This window comes from Lodderomyces elongisporus, chromosome 1 (genome assembly GCF_030384665.1).
Source record: "Lodderomyces elongisporus chromosome 1, complete sequence".
NCBI lineage: Eukaryota > Fungi > Ascomycota > Pichiomycetes > Serinales > Debaryomycetaceae > Lodderomyces > Lodderomyces elongisporus.
Window position 1 is genome coordinate 1,340,856 of NC_083673.1, and position 11,395 is coordinate 1,352,250.

At 37.3% G+C, this 11,395-nt stretch overlaps 3 protein-coding genes across 3 annotated transcripts; 2 read left to right on the top strand and 1 right to left on the bottom strand. All coding sequences in view use genetic code 12, as the record gives it.

Moving 5' to 3' along the window:
- Nucleotides 1-162: 162 nt before the first annotated feature.
- Nucleotides 163-4,128, top strand: PHO81 (phosphate system positive regulatory protein pho81; the record flags this gene model as incomplete). Its single annotated transcript, XM_001527931.2, has 1 exon — nucleotides 163-4,128. One exon carries the CDS (start codon nucleotides 163-165, stop codon nucleotides 4,126-4,128), a length of 3,966 nt encoding a protein of 1,321 aa, XP_001527981.2.
- Nucleotides 4,129-4,339: 211 nt separating this feature from the next.
- Nucleotides 4,340-6,580, bottom strand: LDB17 (pre-rRNA processing; the record flags this gene model as incomplete). Its single annotated transcript, XM_001527932.2, has 1 exon — nucleotides 4,340-6,580. One exon carries the CDS (start codon nucleotides 6,578-6,580, stop codon nucleotides 4,340-4,342), a length of 2,241 nt encoding a protein of 746 aa, XP_001527982.2.
- Nucleotides 6,581-8,307: 1,727 nt separating this feature from the next.
- PVL30_000488 (uncharacterized protein) lies at nucleotides 8,308-11,028 on the top strand (the record flags this gene model as incomplete). Its single annotated transcript, XM_001527933.2, has 1 exon — nucleotides 8,308-11,028. One exon carries the CDS (start codon nucleotides 8,308-8,310, stop codon nucleotides 11,026-11,028), a length of 2,721 nt encoding a protein of 906 aa, XP_001527983.2.
- Between the last annotated feature and the right edge of the window lie 367 nt (nucleotides 11,029-11,395).

Consider the following 11,395-nt stretch of genomic DNA (forward strand, 5'->3'; position numbering starts at 1 on the left):
CATCCGTTTTCCCTCTTCTTCTTTTCTTTTTCTTCTTTTACCACATCCTCAATTGCCTTTCTATTTTAATTTATTTTTTCTCCTTCACAAGATTGTTGCTTAAACTCAGATCATCTACTTGGGCATACATAATCGTTTAAACGGACTGTTGGTTTTTCAAATATGAAGTATGGTAAATATCTTGCATCTAGACAACTAGAGCTTCCAGAATATTCTGGACACTTTATTGACTACAAGGCTCTCAAAAAATTAATCAAACAATTAGCCACGCCCGCAAGTGATGGCACGGATGCAGATAATAATGGCTCGGCCTTCTTGGCAAATTTTAGTGGAGAAAGTGCAACCGATATTCAACGTGCTTTGAAGGAGAACAAAGCGACGTTTTTTTTCCGTGTTGAAAGAGAACTTGACAAGGTCAATTCGTTTTATTTGGAAAAGCAAGCGAACCTAGCAGTGAATTTAGATTTGTTGGTGTTGAAAAAAAATGAACTATTTGGGAAATTGTACAATTATATACATTACCAGCACAACGGCGGAGCAGACCCAAAGTCAAAATCAGCGTCGGTATCAGCATCAGCATCAGCGTCGGCATCGGCATCAGCATCAGCATCAGCGGTATCATCAGCTATGAACTCAGACTTTCGCAACTCGATATCCTTCCTCAATTTGTATCAAAACTTCAAGAAACTCCACCAAGATCTAATAAGGCTTCAACAATTTATCGAACTAAATGAGACTGGGTTTTCAAAAGTGGTTAAAAAATGGGACAAGAGGTCGAAATCGCACACAAAAGAATTATTCATAAGCACTGCTGTTAGTGTGCAACCAGTGTTCCACAGAAATGAAATCAATGAGTTGAGTGACTTGGTTACGCAGTCTCTCTTTGACATAGAGAGCATTATGGATAGTGACTATACGTGCTTGAACAATTACAGTCTGTATGCGCTTAATTCGCTGCTGCACCTGCCCAGTATATTGTTAAAAGAAGAAGGTATCGATGTTGACAAGCTGATCAACCATAATGAACCGAAATCAGAATTTGTGAGACATTCTTCCATTGGGGGTACTCCAATAACAAACAATGAAGTTGATGAGCTTTATGCAAGTTTTGTCAATATTGCCACGATCAAGGATCCCGATATGTCGCTCTTGGCCAGGTGGATTGACAAAGTCAATGGTTCTAGCTTAGCAAGTACTTCAGATACCAGATTTAACACCATTGTCAAGTCCAAAGTGTCCAAGATTTTCCTCTTGTCGATTGCGAATTTGAAAATTTCAGATTCCTTTTTGGAATCGTTTCTCAACCTTGTCAATTATGACGTTGATTTTACTATAATCAACGACGATTTTAACAACAACAAGACAATCATACACGAGTGTTGTTCAATAGCACCAACCTCACACCACGAGTCCCACGTAGTCATCAACAACGGTGTTAGAGTTGTTAATTTAAATGACTCAATCAACCACTCACGAAACTTTATAGTCGAGTACATGATGAAAAACTTGACCCAATTGGAAGTTAGAAACTTGTTAACGCGAAGGGATTTCAATGGCAGAAACTGTTTGCATTACGCTGCTCAAAACAACCGAGGAGATCTTATTGAGCTTTTGCTTTCTTCATTTCCAAAAGAACATATAGATGATGTGGACAACGACTCGATGTCGCCCCTCTTGTTGGCAATCAAAAACGGCTACCTCAACATTGTTAAGATTTTGGTAAAATCGGGTTCAAACCCCTTTCCCGAAACAAGTAAGGATACCCTCCAATATCTTCCAATAAACTATGCTTGTAAATTTGGCGACTATAAAATCTTGGAGTACCTTCTTTCAAACGAATCATCCAAGAATTTGATGAAAATGTTAGTTAACCAGCGAGATGTGGAGGGTCTTTTGCCTTTGCATGTAGTGTCTAGAGCCGGTCATTACAAACTCATTGAGTTACTTATTCAATATGGCGCAGAGGTGAATAAGCTAGATGGGTTCAACAAATGGACACCAATTTTCTATTCAGCATCCGAGGGTCATGTGAAAACTACTCAGGAATTGATCAAGTATGGTGCGAAATTGAATGTTGTTGATGGCGATGGGTTTAATGTATTGTACTACTCTGTATTGGAAGGACATATTGAAGTGATAAATGAACTATTGAGCTACGATAAACGACTTTGTGGGGAAGGACGTGGACTGCAATTGCATTTCCCACAAACAACAGCAATAAGTACTTCTTCTTCTTCTATTACTACTGGCGGAGCTGAAATTGGAGAAACTACTCCAATGACGGGAATAAGCACAATTACTACTAATGGTAGCGACTTTAGTACTGAAGCTGTTACGAATAGAGAAGATGACTCTGATGACAGTGATCCAGTTGAGAAGCAAAATGTGGACAGCATACCAGACTTACAATTGCCACCTCCTATCTTGCCATTGCGCCGATATGGACACAATTTCTTGGAGCAAAAAGTTCTTATTGAGCTTGTTTTCCCACATGATGATCTGGAGTTTATCAAGCTTTACAACACTATCACCGACTTGAAGCCTGGACGAATTACACTAACTTCAAGCAATTCTGATATTGTGCCGAGAAACATCTTATTGCCATTAGAAGAGAAAGCCGGGAATGGTGGAGGAACTTGTGTGTTTCAAACAGATGTGGACTCTTTAACTGATTTTCGCATTGATTTTGAGATTTTCCCTAAATTTGGAACTAGACTTATTGCTAAAACCACAGCACTTTCATTCTCCAATATCGACACTACTTCACCTGAGGTAACTTCAGTTGAGCTTCCACTTTTCGATTTGAGATTAAGAAATATCGGGCTGTTGAGATTCAATTTTCAGATTATCTTTCCTTTTTCAAGTACATTACTCGAAACTTCTAAATTTGATACTTATTGGAAATCCTCAACAAGTTTTGTCAATAACAAACATGCATTGAAGTTGAATGCGGCTGGCGGACTCTCACCAAAAAACTTTTTATCACCTAAGAATAATGCTAGTCATAATGCTAGTCATATTGCTGGTAATGTTACGGGTAATGTTACTGGTAATGTTGCTTCAAATTCTTTTGCTGCAACTGCTGGTGCTGGTGCCAGTGCTGGTAGTGGTGGTGCAATAGGAGCTGCACATCTTTCGACAGTACTGCAGGTTCCTTCATCTTCAATTGTTACCGCGACTTCTTTATCAGGAGAGTATCTTCGAATCAAGGTGTGCTTGCTCAATGACGCTACTCCAGTTGTTTGCCCTCACTGGGCAATAGCGATTACAGAAAAGATAGACTTGTACTTGCCAAACTTATCCCTTGAACAATTGACTTCAGTCACCGATGAGCTATTTGACTACTCAAAGGTTTTAAGTGACATTTCAGCAATGACAGTGAAGGACATTCAGTTGATCAAAAAATTACTTCGCATCATATATCTACCATTGGACATTATCTTGGATGTTTTGAGTCCCGATATTAACCTCAACTTGGAGCTTGTGTTTCCATCGGCATACGAGCTTGAGGCATTGCCCTTTGTTAGTAATGTCAAGGAAAATCTCAATACTTTTATTGACTTTACTTTGGACGATGTTTTTAAACACATGGAACCATCAAAGCGAAGATTCCCAGGTTCGGCATCTAGATCCATCATTTTCCTTAGTTCCAATTCCTTGATTTGTAAAATCTTGAACTGGAAACAGCCCAATTTCCCGGTTTTTTTGATCATGAATGGAATTACTTATAACGGCAAGTTGGGTAAGTTTGAAAAAAGGTCCACTAATGGAATGTTGATCCACCAGAGAGGCGTGAAAGAAAAACGCTACTTAATGCGTCTGAAGAACCGTCAGGACGTTATTATTCGTTCAATTAAAGAAGCTGTCAATTTCACAGTTAGCAACAACTTGTTTGGTCTCATAACTTCTATGCATTTGCTAGAGCTAGTCCCAAAGTTGATTCCACTCATTCGCAGTCAAGGTTTGATTCTTGTGGCATCCAGCGATTTTAATGAGCAACAAGAAGAAGAAGAAGAAGAGTTGGAAGAAGAACTTTTCAAAAAGGAATTGGATTCGTATAAAAAAACGGAGATCAACGGATTGCGATTTGATGATGTTCTCAGCTTCAAAGAAGATATTACAATTTAGACAAACTAATAAATAAGATCTTTTTTTCTTTTTCTTTTTCCTTTTCCTTTTCTTTTTCTTTTTCCTTTTCCTTTTCTTTTTCTTTTTCCTTTCCTTTTTCTTTTTCCTTTCCTTTTTCAATATTCAATTACTAATTAATGTGCTCTAAATTAAATCGCAATTACAACCGTTATTGCAAACTAATAATCTAATTATATACTTCATTTTTTTCTTATTTGGATCTTCTTGGAGGAGGAGGTGGTGGGGGTGGAGCCTTCTTTTTTAAAGCTTTTCGTTTTATAGACGAGTCTGAATTTATCGAGCTAGAAGAAGACGTAGCAGAACCATCTAGCTTGTAAAGTTGATGACGAAGCTTTTGCGGCACGGGCAATTTGGGTAATGGCTTGGATGTAAGATATTCATTGGGTAAATCCAAAATGTTTGTGTCATGACACTTTTGATCATAGTCATGGTCTTGGTTATGGTCCTGATCTGTGGTTGGCCCCGTATCTTCATCTTTATCTTTTGCTGATAGTGGAGACTCTTCAAAAGGAAAAGTCTCATTTGTTGTAATATTTGCATGTTTTGAAAATTGGGCGAGAAACACGTTGTTGTTATTTTCTTCAAATAGATTTGGGGAAGTAGTTTGTGATGTTGGCTTTGATTTCTTTTCACTATTCTTTCTTTCAAGGATATTATGCGTCGTTGTATGCTTATGATAATCAGATCTCATTGACGTTCGCATTGAGGCAACTCGCGTAAAGAGTGGTAATGCAGGTGGCTGTTCAGATTCAGGCGAATTGCTTTCCGAAGAACCGCTACTAGAGTTGGGGCGTACATCAGACGGAGACGGATTTCTTTGTAATTCCACTTTTCTTTCACATTGCAATGCTGACTTTTTCAACCACTTTATGTTCATACATTTTGTGGCCAAGTCCAGCATCAAGGTATGTTCACTTCGTTCGCGCTTCAATTCAGAGTTTGTGATGATGTAGCCCAATACATTTACTAAATCTGCACTTTTGTAATTGCCGCACTCGTTTAGCTCTGAAAACATTAGAATTGGATAAAGGACTCGAAGGTATGTCAAAATTAGAATCGTATCCTTCTCCATAAGATTATCCAACTCACGAATAAATATGTCAACCAAAATCTTCAAATCATTTCGATATATCAACTTTGCAGTCATGGAAGTGGTGAACACCAAATACAAGAATTTGAGTATTAAAAGTTTGATTATTTGCGACTCTTCTCGATTCAAATGAAAAATCAAGAGATTGATGAACCCAACAATATTGTTGACGTTCGACTTTGCATCTTGATGATTATGGATTAGCTCTTCAAATACTTTATTGGTATTCGCTGAGTTAGTGGAGTATGAACTCATCAAAAACTGCTCGTTGATAAGTAGCAAGAGTTTCATTTCTTCATAAGCAATAAGTCGGCTCTCATCGTGGAATTCATCATCACTATCCAAGTCATAAGCATTAAACAGCTCAGACGAAAGTAAATGTTTTATAGTAGTTCCCACCAACTTGTTATCGCTCTTTGCGAGGAGCAAAAGTTCCTTTGACGAAAGAATTTCCATGTAATACAAATACTCAAACATTAAATCGCATCCAAACTTTAAAATCACAAACGATGATTGCTTTTGCTCAACTGCTTTAATTTGTACTGTTATAAAGTAGCATAAAATGGAGAAAAAATTGCCTTGCTGAAGCGTGGTAAATACTTCCTCTATGCTAATAATATCCAACGTATCAGTACTAGTAGACGAAGCACCACTCAGTCCACTAGCATTATCTGCAATATCCTTTTCATTTGTACTATTCTTTATTTTCAAAAGCAAGAGCAATGTGATGCACAAGAATTCCTTCAAGCACTCGCTTTCATACCTTACTTTATCCTTATCATTATCCTTATCATTATAGTTATCATTATCATGTTCGGTTCCTGCTGTTGTCAAAGAGGAAATAGTGTTGATGCCAATATTAGACAGAGCCAATCTTCCTTCTGTGATTGCTGCAAAAGTCTCCAAAAGTGCCAATATCTTCCCAACACAGTATTTATAGTTTCTCAGAAACATATTCAGCACCAACAATCTTAGCGCATACAAACTGAGGTCCTGGTATGTTGGCGTGTTGTCGGTATCGACGTAGATGTTATCGATGATGCATTTTAGGAAAATGGAAAAAGTCTCATTGCATTCCAGAGGGTCACTATTAATCAAGATAGATGAAAGTTCGTCATCCAAGTAGTCTCGGTTGGAAGACTCGGGGAAAGTAATCGTTGTTGATGCAATCGAAATTGTTGTTGCAGATGGGGTAGAGGTTGGTAGTCTTGGTCTTGATCGTGACCGTGACCGTGATTGTGACTGGGGCAGTGGCCCGGGTAGATTTGATAATTGCGCTTGCGTATTTATGGACGAGGACCCCCTGTTGTATATGTTGGCCCCGTTTGACAGTCTTATCATTGGGGTTTAGGATCCAGGTCACCAAGGTTCATTGGATATGTCAATAACAATGAAAATGCAATAAAACAAATGTAACAGAATGAATCACACACACACCAACACTCACAAAAAATAAAAGTGATAGCGGTAATTATAATAGTAATATTAATAATAATATTAATCGTAATAAAGACTAGCAACTACTCAAGTGATGGGTCAGCCTGATTATGGGGTTTAAAAAAGGGTACTGTATCAATTTTAGTGTCGGTTTTGAAATAAAGTATGGTGCGGTAGTCTATAGTGTTATTTTTATTATTGAAACTGGTTATAATTTCAAAAGAGACAATATTTTTGTTTCCTTGCTTTTTATCTTGAAAATCTCTCTTTCATTGTGTAATAATTCTTTTTTATTATTTTTATTTTTTTATTTTTTTTTCTCTCTTCTTGGTTTTGGGGTCGGGGATAAGAGGAGTTTGCTGTATACCAGCAAGGTGAAGAAGTTTCCTTTCTCAAATTTTTGTCTCTTTTTTTTTTCTTTGGGAGAAGGGTCAAACATCAAGTAGTAGTTAGCGCATTCCAACCCAAATGCTTCAGCAATGGTTGAATGAAGAAAAAGAAGAAGAAGAAAAAGAAGAAGAAGAAGAAGAAGAAGAAGAAGAAGAAGAAGAAGAAGAAGGAAAAGAGAATGTTAATGAGCACAACCACTAGGTATTCTTGCAACAATATAGTTTTGCAAGGCTTAGTCTTAAATTTTTTGTCCTGCTAATAATGTGCTACTGTGCTTCTGCGCTTCTGTGCTACTCCCTGCCACACTATGCTATCCATTTCTCTTATTATCAGATTCTCGTAATCCTCTCTCTCTCTTCAAGTTCTCATAATCGGCGCCCGTTTTCTTCCCTCTCTTCCTCAAATAATCATCTTGCTACTGAATGATGCAATATGATTAGCTCCTTGTAAAAGAAAATTTGAACTAAGCTGGATTGAACTGAACTAAACTGGACTAAACCAAAATGAACTGCATTCAATATCAAAAGCATCCGAAAATCAAAGTTCAATTATTGATGTTACAGACCTCCATATATATATGTATATGTACACATGTTTGCTTTATGTTTTTATTTCATCTCAACCCTTCTTTCTCATACTCACTTATGCTGCTTATTTATGTCATTGATTGAAGAACTGGTTGGCTGAATTAGTCTCAAAGCTTTGCTGGAATGTTTGGAATTTGGTTGCAAAAGTAGAGCTGATTATATTCTGTCGCGCAAATATATTTCCTTTCTCTTTTTTATTTTTTTTTTTTTTTTTTAATTCCAAAAGCGCGCGTCTCCGAAAATACCTGAATTGAACTGGAAGGAAAAAGAGAGCAAAAAAGAGAAAAGAGAAAAAGAGTAAAGCGATTGTTTGGGTGTATCTCTCTGTACACATATGTGCGACAGAGAAAATAGAAATATCAGTTGAGACGAGGTTGATCTCGGTAACAAAAACACACACACACACACGCTCACTAAAAAATTATCACAGTCAACTTTGCTATACGACTACAAATTAGAATACAATATTTACACACACACAGATATATATATATATATATAGCTCACTTCATCTAAAAGCCACAAGTCTCAGTCCACATATATCACTGAACGAAGCCTTACTTCTGTATCAAGTGTGGGTCTCTTTTTGTGTTTGTGTTTGTGTTTGACTTTGAGTATTCACATTCAATTGCATCAACTAAACATTTGGAAACCATGGTTTCAGAGAAATTGCAGAGTGTATTGCGAATCGGTTGGCAAATTATAGACGAAGGCGACTATGTTGACTCCAATTTTGGTAATAATAAAGGGCCGGATCCCATCCACACAGCTGGACCGCAGAGGGTGTTTACTACTCAACTTGTCTTGACCACAATATCAGGGGTGGCGTTATTCCTATTGTTTTGCATAATGAGGTACAGGTGGCCACACATTTATGCTGTTCGAACATTGCGCCAGCAAGGTACAAAGCTGTTGAAACCGCTACCGGATAATTTATTTGGCTGGTTGAAAGTTATCTACAAGCTCACAGATGACGAAATACTATCGTACTCCGGGTTGGATGCATATGTCTTTATATCATTCTTCAAAATGGGGATAAGAATTTTTCTCATTTTGGCAATATTTTCAGTGGGGATATTGAGCCCCATTCGTTACTACTTTACCGGGAATTATGATAAGGACGACGTACTGGAGTCAAAGCCAACTAAACCCCCAGATTTCCATGAGGATTTCCCACATTTCTTGTGGGTGTACCCGATATTCACCTATGTCTTTTCCATCGTGGTTTTCTACTATCTCTACGATTTTACTGATAAAGTTTTAAAAACAAGACAAAAGTACTTGGCGTCGCAGGATTCGATAACGGATAGAACTATTAGATTAGACGGTATACCAAAGAGGCTACTAAAGAGAGAAAAATTAAAACAATTTATTGAAGATTTGGGGATTGGTAAAGTTGAAGATGTTAAAATGATCTATGACTGGACACCTCTTCAACAAGAAGTAAACAAGAGGAAAAATTTGATCAAAAAGTTGGAATACTCATATGCCTCTGAGTACAGGTTAGACATTGACATTTTTAATCAACAACGTATTCCAGCTGTGAATCCAATCTGGAGCGAACCATTAGATAAACAAAATGTTGAGGACGATATAATCAACTATTCGAAAGAGTTGATGTCGGTGGATGATGATATCAGAGCGACTCGTCGTAAGTTTGATGCCGATACTTCGACCATCAATGCAAAAGAACACCAAGAGTTTAAGCAAGTTCCATCAGCGTTCATCACCATGGACTCTGTTGCTTCTGCGCAAATGGCAGCTCAAACAATTCTCGACCCTAGAGTATACAAGCTTATTGTGAGCTTAGCACCGGCACCAAAGGATATTATATGGCCAAATTTGAAACTTACGTACTCCGAAAAACTTCTTAAATCATACTTGATCACATTCATGATAGTGTTGAGTTATGGTTTCATTATTTTTCTAGTTATTCCGTTAACATCTTTGCTTGACTTGAAAACGATTAGCAAGTTCTGGCCAGAACTTGGCGATTTCATTGGCAGATCAAAGTGGTTGACCACGTTTGTTACAGGTATTCTTCCACCATTATTGTTTACACTTTTGAATATCCTGTTTCCATATTTCTACCGTTTTTTATCACAACATCAGGGTTACTCTTCCAACAGCGAGGTTGAGTTGTCAACATTGTCAAAAAACTTTTTCTTTATATTTTTTAACTTGTTTTTGATCTACGTTGCCGCAGGAACATTTTGGGATTACATGTCATACATTAGTGACACAACAAAAATTGCAACACAATTGGCAACATCCTTGCGAAGGATGTCATTGTTTTATGTTGACTTGATTCTCTTGCAAGGGGTAACCATGTTTCCGGTAAAGTTGTTGCAAGTAAGCGATTTTCTCCTTTTGAACATTTTGGGCAAATTATTCTTCTTTAAGAAATTGATATTGAGAACCCCAAGGGATTATAGGGCGTATTACTTTACGCCGCAAGTTTTTGACTTTGGAATTAATCAGCCGCAGCATATAATGATCTTTATGATCATTCTTATTTACTCAGTTGTATCCACAAAGATTGTCACTTGTGGGTTGGTTTATTTCATTCTTGGGCTTTTTGTATACAAGTACCAGCTTGTTTACAACTTTGTCCATCCTCCACATTCCACTGCTAAAGTTTGGCCAATGATTTTTAGACGAGTTATTCTTGGATTGGTTATATTTCAATTGTTTATGTGCGGAACATTGGCATTGGACAGCGCTATAATACTTTCTGTATTGTGTGTTCCCACAATTATTGCTACATTCTGTGTCTGGTACAATTTCGAAAAATACTATGTTCCATTAACCGACTTTATAGCATTACGAGCTATTCTCAATCCGACTCGCTTTGACAAAGTCTTTGAAAATGATGATACACTGTTCCATTCAAGTGAAAACAATAGCGAACAAACTTCGGTGAATCAAGCTGCGATTGATCACCATGAGACAAGTGTTGATGGAGATGATATAAATGAGGCACCGGTTGGTGAAAGTACAGTTCTTTATGATGGGAGTGGAGGAGGCGAGGGTGATCATGGAAGTACCGAAAGAAGGAGTGCTGAAAGAAGAAATGCTGAGGGGCGAACAAAGGGTAAATCATCGAGAAGACGAGAGTCTACTCTCGATGAAGAGCGCGAACAGTTCACTGATTATACGTATCCACCATTATTTGAACCATTGGATGGGCCATGGATTGGTTTTACCGGTAATATGGTGTCGATGGTGGAGTATAAATTCCATGTCCATGATATTTTAGAAAACGGAAATGCCACATCTGAGAGCTTATCGGACGAGGACGGAACTAGAGCAATTACTAGAAATGAGATGGAAACTATCATCGATAAGAAACTTACAGTTAGCGAATGGGAATAAGTAATGAAATAATATACCGGATTTTTATATTTTTTTCCTCTTTCTTTTTTTTTTTTTGCTTTTCTATTTGTTTTTATGCGATTTGAACACCAAGGAAATCCTGAGAACTCATCCATTCTTTTATTCAAGATTCTAGAACGATATTGTAAAGATCACTGAGCGGAATTTTATGATTTTTGTACGTTTCTTTGTTTCTTTGTTTCTTTCCATTTCTTTTTTTTGTTTTTTGCTTTAGCTTCTCACGCTTCAATTTATTTGCAAATTGCGGTATAGAGGCATAATGTCATACCATACTATTTTTATTTCTTTGTTTTTTTTTTTTAATTCAAGTATTCCTTTTTCATTCTTTCATTCTCTTAATCTTTTG